This window comes from Natator depressus, chromosome 1 (assembly GCF_965152275.1).
Source record: "Natator depressus isolate rNatDep1 chromosome 1, rNatDep2.hap1, whole genome shotgun sequence".
Taxonomy (NCBI): Eukaryota; Metazoa; Chordata; order Testudines; family Cheloniidae; genus Natator; species Natator depressus.
The window spans coordinates 40,966,937-40,984,616 of record NC_134234.1 but is presented as its reverse complement, the minus strand read 5'-3'; the positions used below and the strand labels follow the sequence as shown (position 1 = coordinate 40,984,616).

The following is a 17,680-nucleotide window of genomic DNA, read 5'->3' as shown; positions in this document are numbered from 1 at the left end:
GTAATTAAATTAAATAGATTGGGGCGGCAAAGGTCTGTCTAAACATGAAGAAAATATAATGATAAATTAAAACCAAATAGGAGTGTTCCCCCATTCTCTCAGCCTTTCATGAATAATTTAAATTGATTAACATAAAATAAGGTTCAGCCTTGGGGCTTTTGATCTTTTTAGTTGGTTGTTTTAATAGTTGTGTTTTTTAAAATTCCATAGTAATTTGGATCTGTGTATTTGGTACTTAGTACTTTGGTCTGTATATTTATGACAACACTTGTTTGCATTTGGTGCCCAGTTACATGATTGGTGAATGCAAAGCAATTGCTGTTTGTGCTCAAATTGCAAGTTTTTCCATGGGCAAAATTGTGGGTTCAGATATAAAGATGTGGGGTTTGAGTCCTCATTGCATCACTCCCCTTTTTAGCAGCATAACTCCATCCGTTTACTTCCTGTAGGGGTACACCAACTTGAAACTGCAGTAACGCAATGGTGACTCAAACCCTTTGCTCTTGAAAATTCAGCCAGTTAAGGATAAACTCACATGCCGCAGAGGTCCATGAGCAATTGCTAATTAACTAATTCTTCCTATTCGCTCTCTGTCATTAAGCAGACAAAAAATGTTTCACTGTGCACCTTTGTTCATAATCCTGCTCTAGGATAGAAGTCGGTAATCCTATATTATAGAGAAAATCACCTGATACCATTCCAAATCTGCATTCTCTAAACTCAACACCTGAGTAAAGTTTGAGACCAGTGTGAAATACTTTTTTGGAATCTTAAATGCTTTATTGAAGTTTGAAGAGAATACTAATGTTGTCAGGTCGCTAGTGGGTTTTTTGATTAAGGACATGTGTGCTTTGGACGTGCCTTGCTATGTAGTTTACAGTTTGGCATATAAAAGCTGAATTACCCGTGTTTTATGTTGATACAATATGTGTATTTATTACTAATGTGTGAAGTCTCATAATTGCTGTTGCACAGATTTTCAACTGGATAAAATTTACTGGTAAAATATTAGTTAGGTTTTGACTATGGGTACTTTATTTTATGGTGACATCACACACAGGCTAGGTTTTGGAGACTATCTCACACAACTTCAGATCATTTCTGCAGGGCTCCAACACTATAAAATGTAACGCTACATCACTGGTAGGGACTATCTTTCTTTTTGCTCTGTGTTTGTACAGTGCCTAGCACAATGGGGTCCTGGTCCACGACTAGGGCTCCTTGGCACCACCACAGTACAAATAATAAATACAAATAATTTATGCCTTTTATGTTAAAGAACTAATACAATATTGTACATTCAAGTTATAAACACAATTTTTGAAATATAAATAATACTTAGTGTTTTGTATGGTCATAGCACCATACAGACATAACTTTAGTAGTCTTCACAACACAGCTGTTAGGTAGATGGCTAAGTATCATTTATCCCCATATTTACAGGTGGGGAAACTGAGAGAAAAGGAGAAATGACTTGGCCAAATCCACACAGCGTGTCAGGGGCAGAATTAGAATTAGAACTCACTCTCCTGAGTCCTAGCCCTGCGCTCATTTCTCCAGACAATGCTGCTTTCACTAAATGAATATTTCTAAATTCTGGAGTTAGTATAAAATGACAAACGTAAAATATTAAATTATTTCAAAGCAAATAAAAATGTTATTGGCTCAGCATAGTGATTAATCAAGTTTGTTTATCACTGAGGCTTAAGAGGATTCCTTATCTATCAATTAGCTAAATATAAATTATAAAAATTATGTTTATCTTTGAATAGAGTGTAGTTTAAACATGACTGTTTAAACAGCTTCTACATTATACAGTGTTTACTTCACAAGTTAAAAGTATTTTTAAAAGCTGTTCATAAAAAGCCGTTTAAATGTTTTTCTTAAAACATTATCATAGGGCAGATGTGTAGGATTCTGTTTAACCATCAGCTTTTTATATTCTCTGCCTTTAGCTTGTATGCTGCTATTTTGACACTGTCACATCTTTGTTCAGGCTTTTCATTTAAATCGGTGTTTCAAAGGAAAACTCTGGAATTTTCCTTCAAAAGGGGGGAAAAACACTTTCACCTTGTAGAAAGGACATGTTGCTATTAAAAAAAAAAAAAAAAAAACAAACCTCCTTTTGGCACAGGGCCCAGCAGTACTATCAGTGCAATCTAGCAGCTTGGCAGCTTTGCGTGTTGCCATATTCCCCTTGAGAATTAAAGGAAAGCTATTCTCTGCCTTTTCAAGGCTGCCAAAGGATGAAATACTTTGATCCTTCAGAATAACAGTAGAGTAGTTCTCCTCCCAGGTACTAAATGTGACAAAGCACATTTAATTTATTCATCTTTTATATAAACACTGACATTTTTCAGTGAAAATCCAAACATTTAGTTCAGGTCTTTTATTAATACCAAATAAACCTCCACATGACAGAGATGCTTGAGAAACAAGTTCACCTCCAGAGCACTGAAAATAGAATCAGAAATTTCTGTTTAACAAATAATGACAAAAGAAAATATTTATTTCAAATAAGTTGTATTATTTAGTATACAATTAATATGAAACTGAAAGTTTCAGATATACAAAGTTTGATTGTAAAAGCCTTTCTGCAAATATTGCAGATCAATATGCTGATTTTAAAATTCACCATTTCATTTTTGGTACAATTTTATTTCAGGACTGATCTCATATACAGAGTACCTCTTTTTGCTGACAATCCTCACAAGTAAGTATGACTTCTAGATTTCTGCATCACAGCCCAACATAAAAAAATATTTTATATTAAGATCAATGGCTACTACACATTAGGGAATTAATGTAAATGGATGCTATGTCAAATGACTGCAGTATGAATCTATTATGTTATCAGTGATTATTAGCAGCACTTTAAAGATGTTGATAAGCTCCACAACAAGGGTCAGGAATTGAATAGGTGGCCATTCAAGAGAATTTGGTGGAGACGAGGGAAGGAGGTATTTTTACATTATTTGTTAGTCAAGTTTGGCAATGAGACGTTTACATCTTAACAAACAGGACTCGTTCAGTGGTATAGGACAGTGTCCCAATGAATCGTGTATGAAAAGGAGTATCGGTCACGCACAACACCTCCAAAAATGAGCCTGGGAACTTAAAATCATAATTTTGCTAGACACTAAAAATCGTGGTCTTAATAACACTGGATTGATGGTTTATTACAACAATCTGTAGTCCATTAATCCCCCTCGTTTTGTCCTATAAGTGCAGGGTTGTTAACAGGCCACTTCACCTTGAATGGTCCTTTCAAATATGTATTAGCTACTTATGGTAAACAATCTTTTCCACCTTGTATTTAGCTGGGTCACTCTTAGTACTTTCCCCAGACCTGAAGAAGAGCTCTGGGTATCTTGAAAGCTTGTCTCTTTCACCAGCAGAAGTTGGTCCAGTAAAAGATTTTACTTCATCCACTGTCTCTCTAATATTCACATACTAAGGTGTATAAAGGATACTACGTAGACAGAGGTAGTTCACAACATTCTTGTTTGGGAACCCATCATGTTCTTTCATACCATGCCTTCAGACAATTGCTGCCATCGCTTCACGTTTTAATCCATTTTCTTCTCATTCCTTTCCTCCTCTCTGTTCCATTTCTCTTGTTTTTTTTTCTCTCTCATATATATTTTGCTGACTCTTCTGCTTGCCCTGTTGTCTGCTGATTACTTCAGTAGCCCTCCTCACCATCTCCAGCCGCTACTTACCAAAGATGTGGAAACCATTCATTGTGCTACACAAGGCTGGACTGAAGAGAACAGGGAAAAGATGTTTGGGCTGGCAGGTAGTTCTTTGAGCCTGCAGTCCTGGACATGAAAAGTGCTATTGCAGCCACCTTCATTAGGGGCTACAGTGGGAACAGTAGGCATCCGATGAAGTGAGATGTAGCTGTAGCTCACGAAAGCTTATGCTCAAATAAACTGGTTAGTCTCTAAGGTGCCACAAGTACTCCTTTTCTTTTAGTAGGAACAGGGAGTGAGGGCAGGTGGCTTTCAAGAGAGCCATCTGCTGCTTTAACTGCAAATATAACGGCAATTATATGTTGGGTCTGTTGGGGTGACCTTGGGTCTTTTAGCTTTCCTCACAGACACCGATCGTAGCCTGTGCTCCATACATACCATCCCTCTGTACTACTCTGGTGGTCTGTCCCTCAAGCTGGGAAATATTAAAAGTCAGGGAGAGCTTTTGAAGACAAAATGAATATAATGGGCATTATGAAGTGAGGCCTTTGGCTAGCTGTGATACATTCCAATTATATAACCATATAGGCCAAGTTTTGTTAGCCAGTATAGCCTCTCTCAAACCATTAGACTCACGAAAGCAGGAGAAAACCAAAAATCTTAACTCTCTTGATGTCAGTGGATGATGGACGGACATACATCCTCATGGACCTCTCTGCAGCATTCAGCACTCTCAACTATGAGATATTGCTGTCTTACCTGAGAAAGGTGATTGCACTAACATGATTTTGAGCCCTTCCTTGAAGGATGCATCCAGAGAATGGTGATGGAAAATGACATCTTTCCCACAAGCCCCCTCACTTTGTAGAGGGCCTCAAGCATTGATTCTCTCTCCAGTTCTATTTACCATCTACATACAGCCACTAGGTGAATTGGAAAGATAACCTGGACTTGAGTGCCAGCAGTATGCGCATGACACACAGCTCTACCTATCTTTCACCACATGTAACCATACCTGTATAACCAAGATGGCCCAGAGCTTGATCAGGTCATGGATGAAACTGAACTCAGGCAATACAGAGGTTATGATGGTGGCTAGAGGAAAGCACCTCCTGGCTGTACTGTAGCAATGCAATATACATGGCATGAAGCAATCAGCCTTCAGGAAACTCTAGCTAATACAGATCACAACATTGTGCATGGTTTTGATATAAACTAATCCATCATACAAATATACTGCCCCCCCCTTGAGTAGTGATCCTCCAGTACCACAGCTAATGGCCCAATAATTATGAATGTGAGCAATATTAAACACACAATAGTTATTCATAAATGTTTCCAAAAAGATAGCAATTGCCTAGAAGGATTCTGGCTGAGTAATGTGCTACATAAAGCAGAGAGGAGGAGTATGGTCACCTCTTACATATAGAAAATAGTCATTTTCAAGATAGGCCACCTTCATCACTACTGGTATTTAAGAGAAGGAAAACATTCTTCCACGCAAATTGAAATACCAGCCAGGGGTTTACTGAATCCAGAAGTGGCGGACAGGATCTAGCTCCACTGGAAAAATGTGAAACTAATTTTTTTGCAAAACAAATCAGGCAGTGGTTAGTCTTAAAAAAAGAGAACCCCATAGCAGCATCAATATTCTTATATAGTATGTTTTAATTAAAATCAGATGGCAGAAGATTCAGTTTCTTTAAATTCAGTTGTTAGGCTGAGAATTAAAACCAATGTTGATGCATTGGATCAAATAAGAAGGAAATGAAGCAGCTTCAAAGCAAGCAATTCTTCACATTTTCGGACAATCAAATGATATTATTTCCAGGGTATATCATATAGGAATGAATTGAACTGCAAAAACAAAGGAACCTATTTATACAGGATGAATCCAATGTTAATTTTGCTTCTGAAGTTACACAAAAGGTTATCATGTACGTCATTCTGAAAGCAAATGTCAACAAGGGTTAGTGCTTCCATCTGTATCTAATATCTATCCCATATCAATCAGTTCTTGATATTTCATAATTATGTAGCCTATGTGTCTATGACTCTCTAATTATTATTAGCTACAATCAGATTGTTCGAAGAAGCTCTCTGAGGCTTTATTTACTTTTTTAATGAGATTTTCCCAACCCCACACAGCTATTCTCTAGATCTGCTATCCTTTGGTACTACCCCTCCATTGGCTAAAATATTCCCAGTTTCTGTACACCTGGACAGATATGAAATCCAGTATCAGGGTAAGGGCCTGTGTTGAAAATATTTCTTCATAATAAATGGAGGCCTTATTTTACCTATTGCAGTACTTGCTTCCCACTCAGACATGCCTCATGTCACCACAATTATCTTTTGTTTAGTGCCAAGGCTTAGTTAATGGTATACTCCTGGTTAGTCTCTGCTATGGGTTGTGAACAGCTAAAAGCCAGCACTATTATTCTATTATTTCTTTCCTGGTGAGTGACTCCAGGAGCTGAGCACGCCATCTCGATCAAAAACTTTATTCCCATTAGCCCATTATAAAAGTTTCAGATAATTAATACTGTTTTGCTGTGCAGGACCGAATGGAACCTACACTTTCGGCTAATATGCAGGTCTGATGTTCAGATTTTACAGTTTTGCCTGAAAGTGTAATTAAATACAAATATATTTGAGATCTTCTTTGAACCACATTTACATTATAAAATGCATACCCTTGGCATTAGATCATATCAGATAAGCATGTCTTGGGAACTGTATGAGCAGTTCTAGCCTGTATATTTTATGTCCGGCTGCTTTCTTATCTGTAAATTACAACACAGATTACATTAATCATTTTACAATAAATCATTACACTTTTATTCTCTAAAGTTATTATGGGATGTGCTCTTATTATTATTGAACCAGAGAACTCTCTTGGTGAAAGGTTTCAAATGAAACATTTCCATAGAGAGGAAACCAGTTTCCGTAGAGTTCGGATTAGCACACTGTAATGATATTTGTCAAATATTAGTGCATCACAAGGTTGGTCAATTGGAAATGCTAATTGGCTGGTGATGGGGTAAATAATGTCTGATATATAAAGACAACATGTTGTATTATATTTTTGCCAGATTCACTGGAAAGCAAAAAAAGACATTTTCTTAATGTTATCACTCTGCAAAAACATAAGCTTTGTGCGCGTTAGAAAAATCAAGGTCCACACTTCTTTCAGCCAATGGCTGAAAAAAATATAACTCCAAACTAAAAACGTCTCTGAAGAGGCATTCCCAAGGGAGATTGAACTTTGTATTGGACATTATATTCCTGGAGACCCTTGTGACCCCGGTAATCTATAGGAGATGTCCCATAGCTTTCTTCTAATTGATGGTTTGCCTGCATAGAGCTACAAACTCCCAGATATCAGTGCGGTCACTTGCTACTGCAATGGACTTCAAACATGTTTCAGTGTCAAATTACTCCTGGTCAGGCTAGTTAAGAGGACAACCCACTAGTGAGTCAGGTAGCCTCAAATGGACAAAAGAAGTAGTTCAGAGAGTTTTGCGTTTTCTTAGTGCCTACTACACTCAGACCTGATGAAATTGTCCTGATAGATAAGGGGCAGCAATTTGGTGAAAGAAATTCAGTGCATGTTTCTGCAAATTATTTGCATCATTTCATTAAAAAATAGGTATTGGGGAACAAAATATACAATGTACCGAAAGGGGAAAAGTTGGAGCTCAAATGTATAGAGATTTTCTATTAAGAAAAAATAATACTTGGGCTGGCTCGGGACCCTGTTGCTAGTTCCCATGCTCCTAACTGAGAGAACTGGGTTTGATTTACAAACCCAGTCTCTTGCTTCTCGGGGCAGTAGAGACTGAAAATAATGGTCTACGGCATGCTTAGTTTCTGAGAGGAAGAAGTACCTGAGACCACTCTACAGTGATTCTTATAACCAATTTGGGAATATTGATTGGCTTTGGAGGTTTCTTCCAGCTCTTCTTAGCATGAAAGTAGGTACAGGACATAGAGCTAGAACTTAGAGATGGTCAGTGGCAATGGAGAAAATGGGGAAACAGGCTGAGGATCATAGGAAGAGAATCTAGGGCATTATGATGGACTGAATTTTCAGAACTGGTGAAAACAGATCAAGATATTCTGCTATATGTAGTTACTATTAGAATTTCATTACCAACATCACTATCTTTTGAAATGGATATAAAACAGTGTTTTTTTAACATTTACATAATAGTTGCATCTGGGTAATATGGTTTGTTGGGAATTCAAAGCATCTGTCCAACTATGAAAAACTGAAACTGCAGGTGATAATCCTGCTGCATTAGTTATTTATAAGCAAATGTATATGTATTTTTAACACTTCATTGCAGAACCACAAACTGGATTTCATATTGCTTTTAAAATGTTGGATGCAGATGGCAATGAACAAGTTGAAAAAAAGGAGTTCTTTAAGGTATGTAAATGCATATTCATTTTTGAAGTATCCACCATTAAAAATAGTCAAGTGTAGTCTTTTGCATCTAATCTGTGATCACATTTTACAATAGAGAGAGCTATATTTGCTAATACACTTTATTTATATGAAAGGAATATATAAAAAAGCATCACCACAGGGTTTAAAAGTAGTTATTATCATGTTTGAAGTTAACTTTTATAAACGCTACCTTTCATCCATATCTGCAGATCTCTGTATAGTAGCAGTAATTGCCCCAGGTTTGACCTACCTTAATGTATCAGTTTGGGAAAGTCTTCCAATTTCTAAATATGGACTTTAAAAAAGTCACTTTCTGATTTGTTTTAAATTGGATTGTGCTGTTCCACAGTAGTAAACAAATATTGTTCCCAATGTGATATATAATGTAGGTGGGGGAAAGAAACTACATTTTTATTTGAAACACAAATGGGGAAAATTGGTTCACAAATGGAAAAAGAAAACTGTGAAAGACACTTATTTTAAGCTTTTAAGAGAGTATCATTAATTTTGTAGAGTATAAAATACTATATTAAGTATTCAACAGGGTTCTTACAGGAAAATATATCTTAAATATTCAAGTCAAAAATAGGAAATGAAAATAACAGAAACCTGGACATTTTTTATGCACTCTCATTGTGATTTCCTATTACATGACTGTGGATAAGATTTTAAAAGAAGCAGAAATGACTGCTGTCCTCCTTTATGAATTAGTCTCCAACATTACCCTAATGGTAAACAGTACTGTGATCAAAGTCAGAAATACAGAAAAATCCTCTTAATCTGAACCTTAATAATTGGCACACCCGCTTGATTGGGAAAATTGCCAAGGATTCAGTGGAATGTATTTCAATGACTTTAAACATTGGGATAATGGCACACCAATTGCTAGCATAAATTTCTCACTGTGCTGCCCTTTGTTCATTTCATGCTGTTTCCCAGCTCGGTTATGATTGTTAAATGAGTGTCTTGCCTTAATATTGTTTTAGAAAATATTTTAATGCTTTGGAGTACCTTTTTAAAGCATTATCTGAAACTAAACAGTATTTCCCAGTGCAGTGTGTTCCCATGAACCTCTAATAATTGAGACCATTGCTTAATTTTGGTACATTTGTTTCTCTCTGTTTGTGCCAATTAGGAGGCTTCTACTGAACTATATTTCAGATACAAATTGCACAAACAAATCATAGAATCATAGGATTGGAAGGGACCTCGAGAGGTCATCTAGTCCAGTCCCCTGCACTCACAACAGCACTAAGTATTATCTAGACCATTCCTGACAGGTGTTTGTCTAACCTGCTCCAGTGGCCAAGTTCCATTCAGTATCATTTGCAAAGTATAGGCCCAATCCTGCAAGGTGCTTGAGTGCTCTCAATTCTCTGCGGGTCCTGTGTGCAAGTTCTTCCAGGTGTGAAAAAGTTGTTCTAGAAAACTGTTCACATAATTATTCTGCTGATGAAAAATAAAGCCAAATTACAAAACAGCCATTTTCTTTTTGCATTTGTCATTCTTACCCACTGGTTCTGATAATCGTCCAACAGGATTGTATCAGAGCAATTAAAATACATAGTGATCAGTGAAATGCGTCTATTCCAGCTCCTGTTTTTTTTAAGCTGAACAATACAGAACATTGATAACATACAGATATGGATACATCCATTAAAGAAGATGAAAGTCTGTTCTCTCAAAATAGGTGGCAATACAAATCAATACAAAAATTAGAATCTTGGAGAGGCAATCATATTAAGTGAATGTCATTGTAGTAAGAAAAATTAAGTTACTTTGCATGTCTTTTGATTAGGGCTGGCAAGAGATTTTAAAAATGTATTGTGATTAATCTCAAGGTTAAAAAAATTGCTATTGTGCGATTAATCGCACTGTTAAACAATAATGGAATACCATTTATTTAAATATTTTTGATGTTTTCTACGTTTTCAAATATACTGATTTCAGTTGCAACACAGAATACAAAGTGTACAGTGCCCACTTTATATTTATTTTTATTACAAATATTTGTGCTGTAAAAAAAACAAAAGAAATAGTATTTTTCAGTTCACCTAGTACAAGTACTGTAATGCAACCTCTTTATCATGAAAGATGAACTTACAAATGTAAAATTGTGTACAAAATATAACTACATTCAAAAATAAAACAATGTAAAACTTTAGAGCCTACAAGTCCAATCAGTCCTACTTCTTGTTCAGCCAATCGCTCAGACAAACAAGTTTGTTTACATTTACAGGAGATAATGCTGCCCGCTTCTTGTTTACAATGTCACCTGAAAGTGAGAACAGGCATTCGCATGGCAATATTTTAGCCAGCGTTGCAAGATATTTACATGCCAGATGCACTAAAGATTCATATGTCCCTTCATCTTCAACCACCATTCCAGAGGACATGCATCCATGCTGATGACGGGTTCTGCTCAGTACAGATCCAAAGCAGTGCAGACTGACGCATGCTCACTTTCATCGTCTGATGCCACCAGCAGAATGTTGATTTTCTTTTTTGATGGTTTGGGTGCTGTAGTTTCCACATCAGAGTGGTGCTCTTTTAAGACTTCTGAAAGCATGCTCCACACCTCGTCCCTCTCAGATTTTGGAAGGCACTTCAGATTCTTAAACCTTGGGTTGAGTGCCATAGCTATCTTTAGAAATCTCACATTGGTACCTTCTTTGTGTTTTGTCAAATCTGTGGTGAAAGTGTTCTTAAAACGAACAACATGTGCTGGGACTGCTATAACATCTGAGACTGCTATAACATGAAATATATGGCAGAATGCAGGTAAAACAGAGCAGGAAATGTACTATTCTCCCCCAAGGAGTTCAGTCAAAATTTAATTAACACATTTTTTTAACTAGTGTCATCAGCATGGAAGCATCTCCTCTGGAATGGTGGCCAGCATGAAGGGGCATACAAATGTTTAGCATATCTGGCACGTAAATACCTTGCAATGCCGGTTACAAAAGTGTCATGCGAACACCTGTTCTCACTTTCAGGTGACGTAAATAAGAAGCTGGCAGCATTATCTCCTGTAAATGTAAACAAACTTGTTTGTCTGAGCGATTGGCTCAACAAGAAGTAGGACTGAGTGGACTTGTAGGGTCTAAAGTTTTACATTGTTTTGTTTTTGAGTACAGTCATATAACAAAAAAAATCTACATTTGTAAGTTGCACTTTCACGATAGAGATTGCACTACAATACTTGTAAGAGGTGAATTAAAAAATACTGTTTCTTTTGTTTATCATTTTTACAGTGAAAATATTTGTAATCAAAAATAATATAAAGTGAGCACTGGACACTTGGTATTCTGTGTTGCAGTAGAAATCAATATATTTGAAAATGTAGAAAAACATCAAAAATATTTTAAAAATTTCATTTGGTATTCTATTGTTTAACAGTGATTAAAACTGTGATTAATCGCAATTAATTTTTTTAACTGAGATTAATTTTTGAGTTAATTGCGTGAGTTACCTGCGATTAATTGACAGCCCTACTTTTTATATTAAGGAATTAAAATGAAAGTTGTAAGAGCACATAAAATGTAATCCAAACTCATGAAAGTCATTACTTTCAAAATTGTCCTTAAGGATCCTCACAGGATTGCTTCATTAGGCAAATATTACGGAAATTGGATTTTTGTCTGTTTGTTTTTTTGTCCCCTCTCCCCGCAGAACGGTCTTGTTTTAGGGGGAGAGTGGAACAAACCCCATGTGGGTACAGAGCAGGAAGAGGAAAACAATCTCTGTAGTCACAGAGGGAATCTTCTCATGTGATTAGATATCAAACATTTATGAGAGGTGACTATTTTACAGCATTCATTCCTGTGCAGCACTAGTTTGGTAGACTCAAAACTAAGAATTTATCATCAGGCCTTTAGACTTTGCATATCAGCTGTAAATGCACTGAAAGAATATCCTGGTCCTTGAACTTTTAGAATGTTAAAAATGAAAACTGTTACGTAAACACGATTAGTCTGCCTGAATCAAGTGTCTATATAGCTAACAAATTAACAAACTAAATGTCTGTATAGCTAACAAAAATCTACTCACCCCTGTTGTGTCACGATTAGTTTCCAAAGAAAATAAGTCTCAGCTATTTTTGAGATTTTTTTGCCTGTGTTTCACAACTTTGCCTCCTCCTGAGTTTTATTCCAGTCTCCTCTCAGTGACATAATGTGTTTACTATCTACAGAGTCTCACTGATTGAACCAGCAAGTGTTGTTTTGTTACAACTGTCTCTTTTCTTTTCCAATTATATAATGAGCAAAAGGCTTCTACATGTCATGGAAAATAGATTTTCTTTTTTGGAACATTACTTTTAATCTGTTTCCCAGTAATGTCAATCAGATTTGAGGCAGTCTCTCTGGTTGCACAATCAAAGAAGGAGTGTGTGTGCACGGTCTCCCTGGCTGATTGAGTCACAATTACTCCTGGTTCTGAATGTGCTGGGAAAGGTCTGCTCCATCACCTGGTAAATGGGCTGATGTCCCTTATAGAATCATAGAAGATTAGGGTTGGAAGAGACCTCAGGAGGTCATCTAGTCCAACCCACTGCTCAAAGCAGGACCAACACCAACTAAATCATCCCAGCCAGGGCTTTGTAAAGCCAGGCCTTAAAAACCTCTAAGGATGGAGATTCCACCACCTCCCTAGGTAACCCATTCCAGAGTTCCACCACCCTCCTAGTGAAATAGTGTTTCCTAATATCCAACCTAGACCTCCGCACTGCAACTTGAGACCATTGCTCATTGTTCTGTCATCTGCCACCACTCAGAACAGCTGAGCTCCATCCTCTTTGGAACCCCCCTTCAGGTAATTGAAGGCTGCTGTCAAATCCCCCCTCACTCTTCTTTTCTGCAGACTAAACAAGCCCAGTTCCCTCAGCCTCTCCTCATAAGTCATGTGCCCCAGCCCCCTGATCATTTTCGTTGCCCTCCACTGGACTCTCTCCAATTTGGCCACACCATTTCTGTAGTGCGGGGCCCAAAACTGGACGCAGTATTCCAGATGTGGCCTCACCAGTGCTGAATAGAGGAGAATAATCACTTCCCTTGATCTGCTGGCAATGTTCCTACTAATGCAGCCCAATATGCCGTTAGCCTTCTTGACAACAAGGGCACACTGTTGACTCATATCCAGCTTCTCATTCACTGTAATCCCCAGGTCCTTTTCTGCAGAACTTCTGTTTAGCTGATTGGTCCCCAGCCTGTAGCAGTGCAGGGGATTCTTCCATCCTAAGTGCAGGACTCTGCACTTGTCCTTGTTGAACCTTATCAGATTTCTTTTGGCCCAATCCTCCAATTTGTCTAGGTCACTCTGAACCCTATCCCTACACTCCAGCTTATCTACCTCTCCCACCAGCTTACTGTCATCTGTGAACTTGCTAAGGGTGCAATCCATCCCATCATCCAGATGATTAATAAAGATGTTGAACAAAACTGTCCTCAGGACCGACCCCGATGATCGAGCCGTTGATCACTACCCATTGAGCCCGGCGATCTAGCCAGCTTTCTCTCCACCTTATAGTCCATTCATCCAATCCATACTACTTTAACTTGCTGGCAAGAATACTGTGGGAGACTCTATCGAAAGCTTTGCTAAAGTCCAGATATGTTACGTCCGCTGCTTTTCCCATATCCACAGAGCCAGTTATCTCATCATAGAAGGCAATCAGGTTGGTCAGGCATAACTTGCCCTTGGTGAATCCTTGTTGACTGTTCCTGATCACTTTCCTCTCCTCCAAGAGCTTCAAAATAGATTCCTTGAGGACCTGCTCCATGATTTTTCTGGGGGCTGAGGTGAGGCTGACCGGTTTGTAGTTCCCCGGATTCTCCTCCTTCCCTTTTTTTAAAGATGAGCACTATAGTTGCCTTTTTCCAGTCGTCCGGGACCTCCCCCAGTCATGATGAGTTTTCAGAGATAATGGCCAGTGGTTCTGCAGTTACATCAGCCAAGTCCCTCAGCACGCTCTGATGCATTGCATTTGGCCTCATGGACTTGTGCATGTCCAGCTTTTCTAAATAGTCCTTAACCTGTTCTTTCACCACTGAGGGCTGCTCACCTCCTCCCCATACTGTGCTGCCCAGTGCAGCTGTCTGGGAGCTGACCTTATCTGTGAAGACCAAGGCAAAAAAAAGCATTGAGTACCTCAGCTTTTTCCACATCATCTGTCACTAGCTTGTTTCCCCCATTCAGTAAGGGTTGCACACTTTCCCTGACCACCTTCTTCTTGCTAAAATATCTGTAGAAACCCTTCCTGTTACCCTTCCCATCCCTTTCTAGCTGCAACACCAATTATGCTTTGGCCTTCCTGATTACACCCCTGCATGCTCGAGCAATATTATACTCCTCCCTAGTCATCTGTCCAGGTTTCCATCTCTTGTAAGCTTCCTTTTTGTGTTTAAGCTCACAAAGATTTTTCTGTTAAGCCAAGCTGGTTGCCTGCCATATTTGCTATTCTTTCTCCACATCGGGATGGCTTGTTCCTGCGCCCTCAATAAGGCTTCTTTAAAATACAGTCAGCTCTCCTGGACTCTTTTCCTCCTTGTATTAGCCTCCCAGGGGATCCTACCCATCAGTTCCCTGAAGGGGTCAAAGTCTGCTTTTCTGAAGTCCAGGGTCCGTATTCTGCTGCTCTCCTTTCTTCCTTTTGTCAGGATCCTGAACTCAACCATGAACTCTCATGGTCACTGCTGCCCAGGTTTCCACCTACTTCTACTTCCCCTACCAATTCTTCCCTGTTTGTGAGCAGCAGGTGAAGAGGAGCACGGCCCCTAGTTGGTTCCTCCAGCACTTGCACCAGGAAGTTGTCCCAAACACTCTCCAAAAACTTCCTGGGTTTTCTGTGCACTGCTATATTGCTCTCCCTGCAGATGTCTAGTGAAACCCGTGAGCAATGTCTAGGACCACTAATTCTCAAATATGGAGTGGTCCAGTCCATGTTCAGAACAAATGACGTAAATTATCTCACAAGTTACAACCTTCACTTTATGGGGAAGGTCAATAAGAAGATAGTATCAAGCCAACTCCTGCAGCATCTGAATCCTTCCCATTTTTTGAAGCCCAATCTGTTGGGCTTCAGATCTGGATTTGATATGGAAAGTGCCTTGATAGTTTGTAGTCTCCTTAGAGTAGTGGAACAAAGTTGTACATCCATGAAAACAGGATTAATCCTATCAGCACCTTCAATACCCTTAATTATGAGTTGCCTTTGACTCTCCTATGGAATGGGGCAGTAACAACCAGAGTTGTTTTAAGGTGATTTTTTAGGGGTTGTCTACACTTAAAAGTTAATTTGTATTAATGTGGTGTGTGAATTTAAAGCACAATAACTATCCCTAAATAATTACATGTGTGGACACTCTTATTCTAGAATAAGAGAGTCCACACATGGATCTATTCCAGAATATCTCTATGTGTAGACAAGCCCTTATTCCTACCACAAAGATGCCAATTGTTCTTCTTCCCCTAAAGCTCCAATAATTAAGTCCATAACTAGTCTAGCTAGTGGAATCTTCTCACCCTTCTGTTCACTCTGTATGTGAAACTATTCGAAGAGATTTAGAGGTGCTGCTCAGCTTTATTTCATTTTTAATCAACCCGCAGACAGAGCTGATTCCTTGCTCTCCTACTGTCTGGTAGAGTTAATGACCTGGTTGAAAGGTAACTGGCATTGGCTCTAACCAGATAAGACAGAGGCAATGCTTATACGTGGGGAAAATATTTCAAGGAACTGGAAAGAACTGTGGCTGCATTCTGAAATGAAAGTATTTGCCTGCCAGTTTTCAAGGTGATTTTGCAATTACGGGATTCCCCTTTGTTTTTGGATTCTCACATAGCAGAAGTGGCCAGAAACACTTTGGCCCAAAGATTATATCTTTTTCTCTTTGATGCAGACCTCACCTTCATGCCTTTGTTATTTCAAGGTTAGACCACTGTAACACATTCTTCTTTGGTCTTCCCTTCATTGCAACTTAGGGCACATCTTCACTAGCAACGTTAAAGCACTGCCACAAAAGCGCTTTAACGTGGCTTATGTAGTCGCGGCATAGTGACTCTCCCAGCACTATAAAAAAACCACCTCCCCAAGGGGAATAGCTACCAGCACTGGTGCACTGTCTACACTGGCACTTTATAGCACTGAAACTTGCAGCGCTCGGGGGATGTTTTTTCACACCCCTGAGCGAGAAAGTTGCAGCACTGTAAAGTGCCAGTGTAGACAAGCCCTTAGAAGCTTCAACTACTGCAGAATACAGTTGCCAGCTCTGTAGTATCCATGAAATTCTAAGTAGACTAGGAACCATTTCTTCCTCTCTTCCTTTTTTCCCCACTGCAGTACCTGCATTCAGCAAGAACACTTCAGCTATCAGTCTTCAGGATGAAATTTGCAGGCACAAGTGGTGAGGCACAAGTGATGGGACCTTGCCTCTGAAAATTCATCAGAGTCCAAATCTGACCACTTTTAGGCTGTTCTTCACTAAGAAAAAAAAAGTATATTTTGAACATTTTAACATCTTTGTGTAGACATGTTGTAGTTCTAACACGTTAGCTGATCAGGATGAACACTGGGCTCACTCTAGGGCTTATCTTGACCAACCATAACATGTAACAACTACAGCTGGTTTGTCTGCACTAAGGCTGAAACCCTGGCCCCAGTGAAGTCAATGGCAAAACTCCTATTGAATTAAATTAGGTCAAAATTTTACCATAGGATTTTAACACATATTAACTAGAATCTGTATCCTAGTGTGTACATGTCCTCTGTGTGTAATGGACACACCCTGAGTGTAGCAGGATTTTTCTGTAGATGCTATAATCCTTTTGAGCACTTTCTGGTTGATAAACTTTCAGTTTTGGTCTTTTTCAAGGAAATTGGTTTGGTTGCTGTAGGAGAACAGAGAGCATGTGTGCTTTAATTTGGGATAAATGTTCTGTTTTCTTGATACAAATAATGGAAAGTGAATGACTTAAAGAAGCATGTAATAACTTAACTCATTATATCTCAAATCAATTAATGACAGATTCTCTAATGAAGCATTCAGTTTTGGTACACATTCACAAAACACATATGGTTCACGCATTAAGCAATGTTAAACAATCATGTGTTGACCTTTTTGGAGAAATCTTTGGGGGCTGCACAATGGTAATAAAGGGCAGCAGTTGATCTCTGGGTTCAAATCCTGATTAAGGTACCAATTAAAGTGTTCATGATCTCAACTTAATCCTTAAAACAACTAGCACTTTATGGCAGCCAGAGGAATAAGACAGAGTTCCAGAAATCCATTTTGAAAAAAATAAGGGGAAAGTACAGGGCTGTTTCAACACAGTAAAGATAATCAGATGAGGATTTCAGAATGATCAAAATTAGTTATTTTTGTCTAGTTCTCAACACAATGGATGATGATGACATTGGAAAACTTTGTGTGGGAGACAAGAAAATGGAGAGGTAATAGAAAGGCAATAACTAACTAGAACAAAATTTAGTGAAAGCAAAAAAGAAAGGGGTAGAAAGAGGAAGATGAAGCAAACA

General features: G+C 38.5%; 1 protein-coding gene across 2 annotated transcripts in view; it reads left to right on the top strand.

The window, feature by feature from the left end:
* Positions 1-17,680, top strand: part of MICU2 (mitochondrial calcium uptake 2) — a 258,774-nt gene that overhangs the window by 205,677 nt on the left and 35,417 nt on the right. The window contains exons 5-6 of one of the 2 annotated variants that reach the window (XM_074958321.1): positions 2,666-2,713; positions 8,048-8,130. In XM_074958321.1, coding sequence (XP_074814422.1) covers positions 2,666-2,713; positions 8,048-8,130 — 131 coding nt within the window. The remainder of the gene's footprint in view (positions 1-2,665; positions 2,714-8,047; positions 8,131-17,680) is intronic. The other variant, XM_074958330.1, reaches the window with a different exon arrangement.